At 46.0% G+C, this 16591-nt stretch overlaps 1 protein-coding gene and 1 non-coding gene across 10 annotated transcripts in view; one reads left to right on the top strand and one right to left on the bottom strand.

Moving 5' to 3' along the window:
- Positions 1-16591, bottom strand: part of ATP6V1C2 (ATPase H+ transporting V1 subunit C2) — a 60153-nt gene that overhangs the window by 26015 nt on the left and 17547 nt on the right. For 5 of the 9 annotated variants that reach the window (XM_070379112.1, XM_070379106.1, XM_070379107.1 and 2 more), the window contains exons 4-5: positions 2221-2306; positions 1089-1118 (exon numbers count right to left, since the gene is read on the bottom strand). The exons of 1 other annotated variant lie outside the window; for it this stretch is intronic. In XM_070379112.1, coding sequence (XP_070235213.1) covers positions 1089-1118; positions 2221-2306 — 116 coding nt within the window. The remainder of the gene's footprint in view (positions 1-1088; positions 1119-2220; positions 2307-16591) is intronic. 3 more of the 9 variants (XM_070379108.1, XM_070379110.1, XM_070379113.1) reach the window with 1 other exon arrangement.
- Positions 7857-7929, top strand: TRNAG-UCC (transfer RNA glycine (anticodon UCC)). Its single transcript has one exon. It is a non-coding gene; the product is annotated as a tRNA-Gly (tRNA).

Here is a 16591-nt window from a genome sequence, read left to right as displayed (position 1 = left end):
GAGACTGAGGATGGATACGATGTAATAATGACACCTAATTTTAACTGACGTGAATTTTGAATAGAATGTAAGCATTTTGATCATTATTGTCAAGTGAGCTCACATTCTCGAATCCTCAGTTCAGTTCAGTCGCTTAGTCATGTCCTACTCTTTGTGACCCCATGGACTGCAGCACACAAGGCCTCCCTGTTCATCACCAACTCCCAGAGTTTACTCAAACTCATGTCCGTTGAGTCGGTGATGCCATCCAAGCATCTCATCCTCTGTCGTCCCCTTCTCCTCCCGCCTTCAATCTTTCCCAGCACCAGGGTCTTTTCAAATGAGTCAGTTCTCGAATCCTAAAGACCAGGTTTCTCAGATAGAAAAGTAGTCCTAAGTCAGCATTTCCGTCTAGGGCCCTATGAGTTACCTGCTGGGAAATAAATCAGTTCATCAACTCAACAAAACAATTTTTTGGATTAGCACACAGGCGAGGAATCTCAGTGTAATTAACAGATTGCATTTGGGAAGGCATTTTGGCGACTTCTGGTCTGCCAAGATTTGTATATGTCCTACCTAATGGGATTTGCTGGTTTTAATTCCACCAGTCTGAGCAGGTTGGAGAAAAACCAATGCAAACAACACCTTCTAACGGGAAAACCAGAAATGGCCTGTTAGAGCACAGAGGCTCTCCCAGGAGAGGCTCTAAGAGTGTATGAGAGACCCCCATTGAGGCCACACAAAGCTAAGCCTGGCGTTTAAGGATGTCAGGGTCCACCCAACAGCCAGCCCTCGCAGGCAGGAGGATGCTGGGGATGGCCATCAAGGCAAGAAGCAAACCACAAACAAAAAGATGCCAAAGTCAATACTGAACTCCAGGAGGCATGCGGTGCTGCTGGGGGAGGCAGGGGAGACGCAAGGAAGAGGGGGAAGGGAAGAAACAGTTGCTGTCTGTGTTATATGGACACTGTGACCAAGCCATGAGGTTGTCACTTAAGAAATCCGTCGTCACCTGGTCACTGTATCCCTACAACCAGACTGAGATTCCACCTTCCCAGGGGCACGCAGGCGTCACACTGAACACACACAGCAAACGACACACAACCTACTCTTTAAACACTTCATTTTTTCTTTCAAACCTGCAACGTTAGAGGATGGAGTCATTAGACTGCAGTAATATACAAAACTAAGTTCTGATTTAGGAATACGAACATTTCTCTTTATCAATTTAATCAAGCAAATATAACTAATGGTTTCCAAGGTTCCCAGATGGGAGCTCCCTAATGGTGCAGTGGATCGGACTCTGCCTTTCCACCGCAGGGGGCACGGGTTCAATTCCTGGTTGGGGAACTAAGATCCTGCATGGCATGTGGCAATCAAAAAAAAAAAGGTTCCGGGGGGAAAAAACATGAATATATACGTAATAAATTTATAATATTGATATATTTTAAATATTATATGTGTGTAATTATGCATAATATTATGTTATTGTAATGTATAATATTATATATGTATATTCATGTATAATATTAATAATATGTACTAAATGACATATTAAATATAGAATATATGCTTTCATTTTCAGTATACTGATGCATAGAGCCATGAGTTTAATTATCTCTACGGATATTGAAACATCTAATTCTAAGGTTCCCAAAGCCTCAGAGTTTTTGTCTTGCACATTTTAAAGGCACTCAAATTGTGCCCTAATACATAGACCAAAACATGCTTGGAATCTACAGGCTTGTCCTATCAGCGTAGGAGACAGAAATTCCAAATGCAAACCCGCTACACAAAGTGTTTTTGGTCTAACCCTCATCTAATTACTGGGCACAGCTAAAGAATCCAGTTGGAGGTATTCCAGCCTCCTTTGGGGATAGGATTAAATCAATTAGGGTGTGGGGATAGAAGGGAGGCTGACAGAGAAGGTGCATGGGCCAACTAACCCCTAAACCCCATTGAATCCATTTTAATCTCAAATTTCACTGAGGAGCTCAGCCACAGGTAAGAAAAGCCAGGTGCTTTAGAAATGAGACAGAAGGAATATAAGGGAGACTGGAGTCTTCCAAACAGCGGTGCCACTGTGCTCTAAGCGGCGTGGACAGCATCTGCCTGGCATGTCAGTTTGGAGCCTCCGCGGTGCCGTGTCATTTCAGCCCTCCTGTGTGGCCACAGCTGGGACCACGAATGGACTAGAATAAGCTGGGAAAGGACCATCATAAGCGTGCTTCAGGGACCTACCTCCGTTGGCCAGAAGGTTCTCCTGGACCTTTCCCTTGGAGTCTTCCATCACTTCCACCACGCTCTGGGCCATTCTCCTTATGAGACTTTTGGGAAGGAACACAAAGCCAGTTAAGAGCAGAAAACTACCCTCAAAATGCTCTCCACTCTGCCGGGGCCACCCTTTGGGGAACAATTTGGCAATATGTACAAAGAAACATAAAACGCAAACTGGTAATTGAACCAGTATTTCCACTTCTGAGAAACCATCTTAAGGAAACAGGACAAACAGAAAAAGCTTTCTGAATAAAAAGATGCTCTTTGCAGCCATGTTGCTGACAGCAAGGAACTGGAAACCACCGGATGGTCTGACAATAGACGATTGTTTAAGTAAATGCTAGTGTACCCAGCTGAGGGATTATTAGCAGCCACTTTAGAACTGTGGTGTTGGAGAAGACTCTTGAGAGTCCCTTGGACTGCAAGGCGATCAACCAGTCCATTCTGAAGGAGGTCAGCCCTGGGATTTCTTTGGAAGGAATGATGCTAAAGCTGAAACTCCAGCACTTTGGGCACCTCATGCGAAGAGTTGACTCATTGGAAAAGACTCTGATGCTGGGAGGGATTGGGGGCAGGAGGAGAAGGGGGCGACAGAGAATGAGATGGCTGGATGGCATCACTGACTCGATGGATGTGAGTCTGGGTGAACTCCGGGAGTTGGTGATGGACAGGGAGGACTGGCGTGCTGTGATCCATGGGGTTGCAAACAGTCAGACACGACTGAGCGACTGAACTGAACTGAACTGAAAATAAGGTTTACAAAGAATTTCTAGGACTGTGGAACGAGGCATGTACTATAATGTTACATGAAAAAAAGCCGCAAACTTACACAGACTGTACGGCTGCAGCTATGTGAAAATGTCCCTCCTACTTTACATATTTTCTATTATAATCCAGTATTGCTTTTATAGGGCTTCCCTGGTGGCTCAGTAGTAAAGAACCTGCCGGCCAATGCAGGAGAGGTAGGTTCTATCCTTGGGTCAGGAAGATTCCCTTGAGAAGAAAATGGCAACCCACTCCAGTACTCTTGCGTGCAAAAATCCGTGGACAGAGGAGCATGGTGGGCTGTAATCCATAGGGTCAGAAAAGAGTCAAACACGACTTAGCGACTAAACAACAACAACAAATTGCTTTTATAATTAGAAAATTAAAGCTCTTTAAGTCTTCAGAAAACATACTGGAGGCTCCAGAAAGGTTAAGAAAGGATAAGAAAGGAGATGCAGAGGCATTCCCATTTGCTGTGGCTCTGCCACATGTATGATTTGTGGCCAAATTTATTTAATCTCTGTGATCCATAGTTCCCTTCTTTGTAAAATGGGATGATATCCATTTTGAGGAATTGTTATAAATGTTAATAGAATAAATAGCAAAGAGTGTCCGCTTCTGGAAGCCCATCAGTTAGAATTGCAGGAGGAAGCAGGCTAGTCGCATCGAGGATCCACATCTTTGCCTCGGGCCCTCTCCTGGTTCTCCTGGCTCCCAGGAGGGAGCGGCTGCAGGCAGGGAGGAGGAAGAGGTCCCTGAATTCCAAGTGGAGGACGACTCCCCAGCTGTGGCAGGCACTGGCCATGTGGCCACTCAGAGGATGGCCCAGGGGCCTAGGGTCAAACACACAAAACTGAGGCAGAGGACCCCGAAAGGCCCCAGGTTAAAGGAAGAAAGAGAGGAGGGAGGGAAAAAAAGAACAGAGTAGTGGGGAAAGCAACTTGCTTTGGTATCTAACCATTATCTGTTTGGGGCCAAAAAACTGATGAATACAAGTATAAAGTAATTAACCAGAAATGAACAACCACACTCTCCCACCCAAAACCATGTTTCATACTCTTTGCACGTCAACATTTTCCTTTTGTTGACCACGTGCCAATTTCTATATCACTGTTATTGAATCATCTCAATAATTCTCGAAGATGGGTATCATTCCCTTTTCCAGATGGGGAGACTGAGGCCCAGAGTAGTATTAATAATTTGCCTCCCAACTATCCAGTCTGTCTGTGGGCCCCACAGCTCTGGGCCACCTGGGTTTAAAATCTCCACAGATGTTGGCATTTCTTAGGATAGTTGTTCTGCCTCTTCCTAATCATAGCTGGGGCAAGGGACCGAGCTAATCTCATCCTGTTTCCTCAGCAACATGGCCGTGACACCCCTCCTCTCACAGAGTTTGGAACAGTGCGTGTAAAGGACCAGGCCCCTGGGAGTGTGTGATAAATACCTTCAGGTGTGCAGCCTGACGGAGACATTCAGGCTCCCTGCCCTCTGGCTCCCCAGGCGATTCAATAGGAGCTGAGGAGGCTGTGAATCCAGTTCCCTCCCAGTTCCGGTGACCCAATTCCTCTCGCCTCCTACAGCCTACAGGTGTGACAACATCCGTCCACCTGGGTTTCTGTACCATCCCCTGTGCTTCTCCAACAGTCCTCACGCACTCACATGCCCTTTCATGAAGAGTCTTTCCTCAAATTATCCTAATTGGAGTGTTTTTTCTGTTATTTATTTACAATGTATTTATTTTTGGTTGCAGTGGGTCTTGGTGGCTGTGTGCAGGCTTTCTCCAGTTGTGGCGAGAGGGGCCTACTCCTCGTGGCAGGGTGCAGGGTTCTCATTGTGGTCGCTTCTCTTATTGTGGAGCCCGGGATCTAGGCACACAGGTTCAGACGCCCTGGTGCACAGGCTTAGTTGCTCTGCGGCACCTGGACTCTTCCCAGACCAGGGATCGAACCTGTGTTCCTTGTATAAGCAGGTGGATTCTTATCCACTGTACCACCAGGGAAGTCCCTCTTCTGTTATTTGTTAGAACCCTGATTCTATCAATTCATTTGTTCATTCACTCATTCATTTAGCAAATTCCAGATATTAACCAGCTATGTGCCAAGCACGGACTAGAGTGCTGTGAATGCAGATGCTGTGAACAATACAGCCCCTGCTCTCAGAGAACTTCTTTCTGATGCTGTCAAGGGTTCCTCTTTATCATTATTATAGTGACAATGCAGGTTGCTGTCTTTTATTATCATATCCTCAGTCATACTTTGAGTATTGTCCTTACATGAGGGTTCTAACTCCAGCCCCAAGGGCAACATTTTGGTGCATAGCAGCTGTTCAGGAAATGTTTGTTGAATGAATAATGAATGTCTGCTAAGCTGCTAAGTCGCTTCAGTCGTGTCCGACTCTGTGCAGCCCCATAGACGGTAGCCCACCAGGCTCCCCCATCCCTGGGATTCTCCATGCAAGAACACTGGAGTGGGTTGCCATTTCCTTCTCCAATGCGTGAAAGTGAAGTCGCTCAGTCGTGTCGGACTTGTAGCAACCCATGGACTGCAGCCTCCCAGGCTCCTTCGTCCATGGGATTTTCCAGGAGTGGGGTGCCATTGCCTTCGAGCACCTAAATAACACACGGGCCTCCTTCTCAGTAGACCTAAAAGGAGAACCCACTTGCCACTCTGTTAATGACTATTTGCTGTTTCTAATTCTAGCCTCTATGAAGTTTTTAACCATAACAAGTATGGTGGCACACCTGCCCCCAGGCGTGTACACCACCACGGAACATCTCAAAATAGCATGGTCCGATGAAGCTTAACTGCTGGAAGAATTGCTTGTTGCACCTAACAAAAATGTCCCTGACTTAGCTGTGATCATTAACCACAGGCATCAGTGAACTGAGTATTGCTAAATCAGAACACTTTTCTCATGGAAAGAAATATGAGAGTCTAGATGCTGTTTTAAATTTTTTTTTCATTATACAGTTTATTGTAAAAATTTAACATGTCATGTTAGAGCTTCCTCATTCCTTTCATTAACTGCATAGTATTTCATTGCAAACGTGAGTCATAACTAATTTGCTCTATTGAGGGTTGCTTATGCTTTGATGGATTTTGCAACAAAACACACACTTTGCCCATTTGTACAGGCACATAAGCAGAGACATCTCTCTGCTCACAAAGGTCTATATAGACAAAGCTATGGTTTTTCTAGTAGTCTTGTATGGATGTGAGAGTGGACCATAAGGAAGGCTGAGCACCAGCATATTGATCCTTTTGCACTGTGGTGCTGGAGAAGACTCTTGAGAGTCCCTTGGACAGCAAAGAGATCAAACCAGTCAATCCTAAAGGAAGTCAGTCCTGAAGATTCACTGGAAGGACTGATGTGGAAGCTAAAGCTCCAATCCTTTGGCCACCTGATGTGGAGTCGACTCACTGGAAAAGACCCTGATGCTGGGAAAGATGGAGGGCAGGAGGAGAAGGGGACGACAGAGAATGAGATGGTTGGGTGGCCTCATCTACACAATGGACATGAGTTTGGGCAAATTCCAGGAGGTAGTGATGAACAGGGAAGCCTGGCATGCTGCAGTCCATGGGGTTGCAAAGAGTCAGATATGACTTAGCAACTCAACATATGTAGAATAAATGGCAAAAGAATAACTACTCGGATAAAGGGTGTGAGCACTTAACAATGTTAACAGATAAGGCCAAATTATCCTTCAAGTATACAGAGCCAATGTACTGTCAAGTGCCTACCTCTTAAAGCCTTGCCAACATGACAGATTATGTACCTTTTTAATCCCTGCCAATCTGACAGCTGAAAAATTCTGTCACTGTTACTCTGACTTGCATCTGTTTGATCATCGGTGTGGCTGGACAGCTTTTGATAGGTTTAGTGACTCTACAAATGACTGTTTTCTTCTGTTAATAGAGTGTTCATATCTTTTGTTGGTTTTTCTACTGGTTTCTTCATTAAAAAAACTTATTTATAAGGGCTCTTAGGTGTTTCAGGGACTCAATTCTTGAGACACTGTTCTGAGCTAGGTAACATCCCCATTTTAAAGATGAAAAAATTAATACTTAGAGAGCTAAAAGTCACCTTATATGAACTATAAGTGTCAGAGCAGAAATTGATCCTAAATCTACATGACTCTAAAGCCGTGCTCTTTAGTGGCAGTCTGGCTAAACTAAACTAAAGCTAAACTCTGGCTCCTTCCTCTAAAATACTGGGCAAAAACTTATTCTAACCCATAAGGGAAGATATATGCTGCTGCTGCTGCTAAGTCGCTTCAGTTGTGTCCAACTCTGTGTGACCCCATAGACGGCAGCCACCAGGCTCCCCCATCCCTGGGATTCTCCAGGCAAGAACACTGGAGTGGGTTGCCATTTCCTTCTCCAATGAGTGAAAGTGAAAAGTGAAAGTGAAGTCACTCAGTCGTGTCCGACTCTTCGGGACCCCATGGACTGCAGCCCACCAGGCTCCTCCGTCCATGGGATTTTCCAAGCAAGAGTACTGGAGTGGGTTGCCATTGCCTTCTCCAAAGATGTATGAATCATATCTTAATGAAAAAAACAAACTGCAAACGGTATATAACTTGACTGGGGTGTTGGTTAAACTGACGTACCCAACAAAATTCATCAACCAGTTAATTCAAGATGTGCACATTTCACTCTATGTACATTTTACCTGATTAAAAAATTGTTTTGATCGCCAACAGGCACATGAAACGCATGTGAGCATGAAAAGATGCCCAATATCACTAATTATTAGAAAAATGCAAATCAAAACTACAATGAGGTATCATCTCACACCAGTCAGCATGGCCATCGTTATAAAGTCTACAAAAGACTTCCCTGGTGGTCCAGTGGCGAGGACTCCCTGCTTCCAATGTGGTGGGCCCTGGTTCGATCCCTGGTCAGGGAACTAAATTCTTTAAGAGTTTTCATGCCAGAACTAAAGACCCTACACGCTGCAGCTAAGACCTGTTGCAGCCAAGTACATAAATAAAGACTGTGAACCAAAACTCCTGAAGTCCGTACGCTCTAGACCCCATATTCTACAACAGGAGAAACCACCACAGTGAGAAGCTTGTGCACTGCAGCTAGAGTAGCCCCACTTGCTGTGATTAGAGAAAGCTGCACACAGCAGTGAAGACCCCAGTACAGGCAAAAAATAAAATAAAATAAAAAAATTATAGTTACCATATGATCCTGCAATCCCACACCTGGGCATATATCTGGAGACAGATCTAACTCAACATAGACACTCACCCCAATGTTTGCACTATTCAATAGCCAAGACATGGAAGCAACCTAAATGTCCACCAAAAGATGAACAGATAAAGGTGTGGTCCATATATATCTGCTGGAATATTACTCAGCCATGAAAAAGAATGGAATAACGCCGTTTGCAGCAACACGGATGGACCTAGAGATTATCGTATTAAGTGAAGACGGAGAAAGACAAATATGATATAATATCACTTATATGTGGAAACTGTTTTAAAAAGTGATACAAATGAACTTCTTCACAAAACAGAAACCAACTCACAGACATAGAAAACAAACCTATGCTTACCACAAGGGAGGAGGGAGTTGGGGAGGGATAAATTAGGAGTTTGGGACTAAGATATACACCCCTCTATATATAAAATTATAAATGACAAGGACCTAATATATAGCACAGGGAACTACATTAAATACCTTGTAATAACATATAATGGAAAGTAATCCAAACCACTTTTCTGTACACCTGAAATGAACATAGTATTTTAAATTAAACTTCAACCTTAAAAAAAAGAAAAGAAAGAAAATTTACAACAGATACTATCTGTTCAAGTCACCAGTAATGGGAAGATGAATAGCATGTGTCTCTTGATATGATGTACTGAGAAGAACACAACTTCACTTCTGGGGTACTCCTGAAAAAAGTGCATAATCTGTATCTCATCATGAGGAAACATCAGACGAGTTTAAATTAAGAAGCATTTTACAAAATAACCGACTTGTACTTGTCAAAGCAACTCAACGTAAAAGTCAGAGCCTGAATAACCATTCTAGTTTAAACAAGGCGAATAAGACATGACAATTAATTGTGAAAAACAGGGAGACAACTTAATGTTTACCATTATCTAAGAAAAATATGAGATTTTCTTTTGTTATTAAGGACACTATTGGCTAATTGGTGATATCCAACTAAATCAGTAAATTACAATAATACTGTATTCCTGATTTTGATCATTGTATTAAGGGACAATGTTAGTGGCAGTCCTTGTTTTTAGAAAATATAAAGTATTTAGAAGTAAAGGGACATTATATCTGCCAGGAGACTTCAGAAAAAACAAGTGAGAGAAGATAAAGTAAATGTGGTAAAGAGAAATTCTTTGAATAGTCTTGCAATTTTTCTGGAAATTGGAAATTAGCTCAGAATAAAACATTAAACAATATTTAAGCATGTACAGTACCTAATTCCACTTTTAAAAATTATATGTCAGTATATACCTAAATGAGAATCCTGACATGATTCTGGTAATATGAAACTGTTAATACTGGTTCCCTTCAAGACGGTAAAGTGTCCTGCCTACAATGTGGAAGACCCAGGTTCGATCCCTAGGTGGGGAAGATCCTCTGGAGAAGGAAATGGCAACCCACTCCAGTACTCTTGCCTGGAAAATCCCATGGACGGAGGAGACTGGCAGGCTACAGTCCATGGGGTCGCAAACAGTCAGACATGACTGAGCAACTAAACTTTCTTTATTTCTTTTCTTTTTCAGGTGTACAATAACAGGGACTTTCCCTTTAAATGTATTTCTGTAATGTCATGCTTGAAGTGATTAAGATGTATATTACTTTGGTAAGTAGAAAACAAAAGAAAAATAAATGAAAATAAATAAACATAGCAGCATTATTTACAATTGCCAAAAAAAACCAATCCAAGTGCTCATCAATGGATGCATAGATAAATAAAATGTAGTATTACTCATATAATGGAATATCGCTGTCGTGGTTTAGTCACTAAGTCATGTCCGACTCTTTGAAACCCCATGGACTGTAGCCCACCAGGCTCCTCTGTCCATGGGATTTCCCAGGCAAGGATACTGGAGTGGGTAATCGTTTCCTAATCCAGGGGATCTTCCCCACCCAGGGATAGACCCTGCATCTCCTGCATAGCAGGTGAATTCTTTACTGCTGAGCCACCAGGGAAGCCCAATAGTGGAATATTATTCAGGCTTTAAAAGGAAGGAAAGTGTGCCACATGATACAGCAAGGCTGAACCTTGAAGTCATTATGCTAGGTGAAATAAAAAGATAAACACGGTATGATTCCGTTTATATGAGGTAGCCAGCATCAAATTCATAGAAGCAGTAAGTAAAATGATGGTTTCCAGGAGCTTGGAGGAGGAGGGAATAAGGAGTTATATATAATGGATTAACAGAGTTTCGGTTTTGCAAGACTTCTGAAGTGGTGATGACGGTTGTACAACGATGTGAATGTACTTAATGCCACTGAACTATTTAAAAAATGATTAATATGGTTGTAAATAGGAGAGAATTCTAGGCATACAGAGGTGTCGCAAGCACCAGGAAACTGTCTCCCCACCTAGACAACAAGGACACTCGCCGAGTCTGTCTGATGTAGCCATTTCGGAACTCTGGAATCTACTGAAGGCCAGCAACTTCCAGGGGGACCATAAAACTGCAGTTAATCTTGGTCACTTTCAGCTCTTAGCACAGTGGCAGCAAGCCCTCAGAACCCGCAGCCACAGGCAGGCATCTGTGTGTTCCTGGAGCAATTTGCACACAGTTTGTGGGAGCCAGGGTGGGCAAAGGACACTGTCCTCCAAATAGCGAAGAATTTGTGCTCTGATAGCTGCTTCTGATCCCAGAGGTGCAGACAAAGAGGGTGGGCACCCCTGTTGCAACCTCCCCGCGTTGTGTTGTTGCAAGCCCCTCTCCCTCCAGGTGTGAGGCAGGGCAGGGAGGGAACAGAGAAGGGAGGGGGTCTTCAGGAGCTGAGCAGGCAGAATCCGGACACCTGGAACAGCAGGGATAAGAGTCGGGAGAGACGGAGTTGCCTGTGTCCAGGTGTATGACGGACACGTCCTGTCCTCCCTTTCTGCAAACACTCTGGGGCACCCCTAGCATTGCTGATTTCTGGGCTCCAAGGGCACCCAGAGTTCCCGCTGCCCCTTCAGGTGGATGGTGGCTCAAGAGCTGGGAGCACTGCCAGGCAGGTGTTCTGAGGTTTCTGTGTCCACCAACTAACCCTCCTGCAACCTGGAACTCATCTGACTGACCAGCATGCAGGGTCCCAGGGCTCTTCCAGGCATGGGGCTGTGGTTGGGAGAAGGCTGGCCTCACTAGACAGAAGTGGAGGAGGCCGCTGATCCCCATGCACCGGAGCCCACTCCCCCTCCCCGGGGCTCAAGCCCAGATGAGATGCTTCCTAAATGGCGTCTCCAGTACAGACCGTGCATAGCAGAGCATCCCCGCGGGCCACGCTTCCATCCAGGCACTCAGCTGGGCCATCTGTACCTACCTGCCTCGCCCCTGTTCTGAAGGAGGGACTGGGTCTCCTATACCCAGTTCCCTTGTAGGGACAGCGTGGCTATCAGGTTTCGAGGTAAGGAGCACAGGTCTACAGGGACACGAAAGAGGGTATCCACCCGACTCCAGGGTTTTCTGGATAATTCGGGCAGTGCAGGCTAGGGTTGGTCTAGTTTTCAGAAATGACCCCATGCCTGGGAGGAGAGGGCCAACGGGTAACAGGGAGGGCAGAGGCCATTTCCATAGCCTCTGACACAGAGGAAAACAGTGGCTCCATCTAGCGAGCTGTCCTGAGTCCTCAGGTAACAGGAGGGAGGGGGACAGGGCACAACTTTCTGAAAGAATGACCTAGCCCAAGGGGACAACATAAACCGATTAGAACCAAATGGGTCCAAGATGGCAGACAAGCTGACTTTAATTAGACCTTGATCCTCAATCAAGGTTTTTCCAGTAATCATGTATGGATGTGAGAGTTGGACTATAAAGAAAGCTAGCACCAAAGAATTGATGCTTTTGAACTGTGGTGTTGGAGAAGACACTTGAGAGTCCCTTGGACTGCAAAGAGATCCAACCAGTCCATTCTAAAGGAGATCAGTCCTGAATATTCATTGGAAGGACTGATGCTGAAGCTAAACTCCAATACTTTGGCCACCTGATGTGAAGAACTGACTCATTTGAAAAGACCCTGATGCTGGGAAAGATTGAAGGTTGAGGAGAAGTGGATGACAGAGGATGAGATGGTTGGATGGCATCACCAACTCGATCGACATGAGTTTAAGCAAGTTCTGGGAGTTGGTGATGGACAGGGAAGCCTGACAGGCTTCAGTCCGTGGGGTCACAAAGAGATGGATGTGACTGAGTGACTGAACTGACTCGCCCTCTGCGATAGCCCACACTCTGTCTGTGGAGTGTGCTTCTCTCCAAATCTGAATTAAATCCACTTCGTACCTATCACTTTATCTCTCACTGAATTTTTTCTGCAATGAGACATCAAGGATCAGAGCTTGATTAGGTCCTGAAAACCCAGGTACCGTGGGTTTTGGCTGGGTTTGCGTCCCAGCCACATGGGTTGAAGTCCCAAACTAAAGCCCACTCAGAGGACACATGTAAGATTCACCTGGCTCCACAGGACAAAGGAGGGGAAGCCCCAGGAGCTGAGCAAACAGGCTCAGGGAGGCTAAAAACTGCCCCGCCCCCTGCCTGCTTCCAGCCTCCCCACCCTGGTCCCTTCACTGGTGGCCGTACCAACCCTGCACCCTGCCTCTAAAGCAAGCCTCCCTCCTCCACACCAGCTGCTGTCAGCACACCAGGGGCTGTCGGGACCCTCTGTGGAAGACCCATACCCCAAACCTCCCCATACACAGAGCTACTGCCTGCAGCCAGACTGAGGCCCTGGGGAGAGAGGCCTAGAAGCTCCCACTCAAGCGGGCCCCCGCTGCTGGCTCAGGGCCCCCCTCCCAGGGCACCTCACCCCCTCCTTTGTCTCTCCACTTCCTCCTCAGTCAGGGGACATGCCCCGCAGCAAAGTCATCAGGAAAATGTGAGCAGAGCAATTCAGTGACTTTGTTTTTAGAAACAAAAGATCCCCCGTGAGGCCTCTGGGAGGTCCCTGCTCTGGGGACTCTGGCCCCATTTACGGCTTACTGTGGATCCTATCCTCGCTTGACAGAAACTCTGAGTTTCAATAATGGATGGATATTCCCATCTTTAGAGCAATTCCATTCAGCAGAGTCACCCATCCCCTCCCCCATCACTCAAACCAGAACCTGCTCTAGCTTTGGGCACCTTGATTCTCCCACATCACAGCATAGACATTCTTTGTGTGTGTGTGTGAGTGTGTGTGTTAGTCACTCAGTTGTGTTGGACTCTGCGACCCCATGGACTGTAGCCCACCAGGCTCCTCTGTTCATGGAATTCTCCAGGCAGTAATACTGGAATGGGTAGCCATTCCCTTCTCCAGAAGCTTTTCCTGACCCAGGGATCGAACCCAGGTCTCCTGCATTACAGGCAGATTCTTTACCAGCTGAGCCATCAAGAAATTATTGGTCCTCTTCAAAAAGCCAACCTACCCTCAGAGAAAATTTGCCTTCTAGTGGAACATGGAGGGGGAAGGCTCCTTGTTCTGAATTGGTGCTAAAATGCTCTGAGGTCTTATAGGAGTAACTGGGCAGTTCTGCTAATACTTAGCTGATGATGTCTAAGTTCTGGAGAGTGCTACAAGTCAACCCACCAAGGGCTTCCCTAGTGGCTCAGTGCTAAAGAATCTGCCGGCCAATGCAAGAGACTGTTAGGTAGTTAGAATAGGAAACAGGAGTCCAGAATGGCCGTGGCTAAAAGACAAGGAAGTAAAAAGCCTGGAAAATAGATCAAAAGAAGGTCTGAAGACAGGAGTGAGGACCTCAGGTAGAACAAACAGCACTCCTGGCTAGCCCAATTTACATAGGGCAGGCCCAGGGTGGGAGGAAAAAACATATAAAAAGAGGAGCCAAAGGGCCAGGGACCCCCTCTCTTCTCTTCGAGCGTCTTTGGATCGGCATGCCCTCATGCCTCAAGGATGGATTTTCCTGCTATTTTCTAAATAAAATTGAGCTGTAACACAGACCTGTAACACTGATCTGTCTAAGAGCTATAACACAGTCTGTTCGAGACCTGAGAGCTATAACAGGGTCTGTCCAAGAGCTATGACACGCTGTGGGCTCTAACGTTCATGGCTTCAAATTTTTGTTGAGACAAGACAGAACCGAGGAGAAGGAGAATACACTCGCCTGACATCCATAGGCAGAGGGGCCTGACGATGTCTAAGTTCTGGAGAGTTTGCAACAAGTCAACCCCACTAAGGGCTTCCCTAGTGGCTCAGTGCTAAACAATCTGCCAGCCCACGCAAGAGACGAAGGAGACTCAAGTTCGATCTCTGGTCTGGGAAGATCCCACATGTTGTGGAGCATCTAAGCCAGAGCGCCACAACTACTGAACCTGTGTCCTAGAGCCCGGAGTCACAACAGCTGAGCCCAAGCACTCCAGAGCTTGTGCTCCACAAGAGAAGCCACTGCAATAAGAAGCCCACGCTGCAACAAACAGCCCCCACTCTCAGCAACTCGACAGAAGCCCAGGCAGCAGTGAAGACCCAGCGCAGGCAAAAACAAATAAATTCAAACCATTTTAGAAAGTCACCCATCAAGCAGCCCAGTCATCGTGCCCAACCGCAGGGATCCCAGGACTCACAAGTGAAGAGTGTCACCAGAATGGTGCAACCCACAGCCCTCCCAGAAGACACCAGGGCAACAGCAGAAGGGCAGATCACAAATGGGAGGATAGAAGACTCAGAACTGCCTGTAAGTGTGCTTACTCAAGCTGGTGATCGAATAAATCCATACTCAAACAATCACACATCATTTTCATTTTGCCAGGGAAATGAACAATGGTTTCTAAAGGCACTCAATTGACAAGGGTCTGATGAAACGACCTGTTCTTGCAACCTCTCTGGAAAACAATTTAGCAATATATACAAACAACTTTAAATATGTCTCCATCCCCTGAATCAGTAATTCCACTTTCGGAAGTGCAACTTTAGGAGGTAACCAAAAATGAAGACAGAGATTTATGCCAAGATGCTAATTAAGGTGGTAATTATAGTAGAATCATCTGTGCTTGATTACCATAAAAAATAAAATGAAACAAGCCCTCCTCCCCCATTAAAAATCCTTAACATTAGAGTCATGGGAGTATGACCATAACATAATCTGCCCACCCAGAATCACTGCATGGAGTCACAGCTGGAAGGGCCTTTAGGGACCAAGGTGAGGTAGGGACTTGCCTAAGATTGCACAGCTCCATGGGAACTGACCAGGACAGAAACAAGGCCTCTAGGACAGCTTGATCCTCCCTGGGAGGGGACTGCAATGGGTACTGGGTTTTCTTTGAGACAACATTCTGGAATGTGATGGTGGCAATGGCTGGACTGGGCTTCTCAGGTGACTCAGTGGGTAAAGAATGCACCTGTAATGCAGGAGACACATGGTTCAATCCCTGGGTCAGGAAGGGCCCCTGGAGGAGGGCATGGCAACCCACTCCGGTATGCTTGTCTGGAGAATTCCCATGGACAGAGGAGCCTGGTGGGCTACAGTCCATGGGGTTGCAGAGTGGGACACGACTGAAGAGACTGAGCATGCATGCAATGGCTGGACTACCTTGTAAACACACTAGAGATGAATGAATTTCATACCTTAAGGGAGTGAATGTAACAGTGTGTGAATTATACCTCAATTAAAAAAAAAAAGTCTCAGCCTTGTTCTTGGCTTCCAGGGTAGAGACCCAGCCTGGAGAATGTCAAGGACTGGTTTGGCCCCTTATGCTGGATATTGTCACCTTCCCCAGAGTTCCTTGGCTCCACCCTCTTCTTTCCCATCACCACTATATTTTAGCTACCAGAAATCAGCCCAGGCCCGGCCCTGGGTCACTGTCCTAGGCAGGTCATGCTGTCTTTGTCCAGATTTCCTCCAGCACCCAACTCTGGGCTTTCTTTGCCTCTCCCAACCCAGCCTCCAGGTGTCCATCCCTCCTACGGCAGCCAGGGGGATCTCTAAAAATACACATCTTTGCATGCCATTGTATTGCTTAAACTCTACCAGTGATTTCCCAAGAAGTTCAAATATTGACGTTCATACTCCTTAGCAGAGTTTACAAGAACACCCCGCCCTGTCTGGCCTCCTTTTTCTCCACCCTCCTCCTCTCCCTTGCCCTTCCCAGGCCAGCCTTCTGGAGCCACTTGGATGCTACTAACTCTTTCTAACAGCCCAAGTGCCCCTTCCTCAAGGCAAGGCACCCCTAACAAGTACAGTCAGCATTGGCAAACACCCCCACCCAAAACTGGTTGCTTTCTGCACTCAGCAAAAAAACATACTGCGCCCGCTAAGCACCAGGCACTGTTACAGGAAACAGTAGTGAACAAACAAACCACAGCTGCTGCCCTCGTGGGGTTGACACCAGGAACCTCCCTCCTCCATATACATGATCACCATGCAAAAGTGCTCTGGTCGCCAC

This window comes from Bos mutus, chromosome 11 (assembly GCF_027580195.1).
Source record: "Bos mutus isolate GX-2022 chromosome 11, NWIPB_WYAK_1.1, whole genome shotgun sequence".
In the NCBI taxonomy this organism is placed as follows: Eukaryota; Metazoa; Chordata; class Mammalia; order Artiodactyla; family Bovidae; genus Bos; species Bos mutus.
This window is presented reverse-complemented; position numbering and strand designations above follow the sequence as displayed.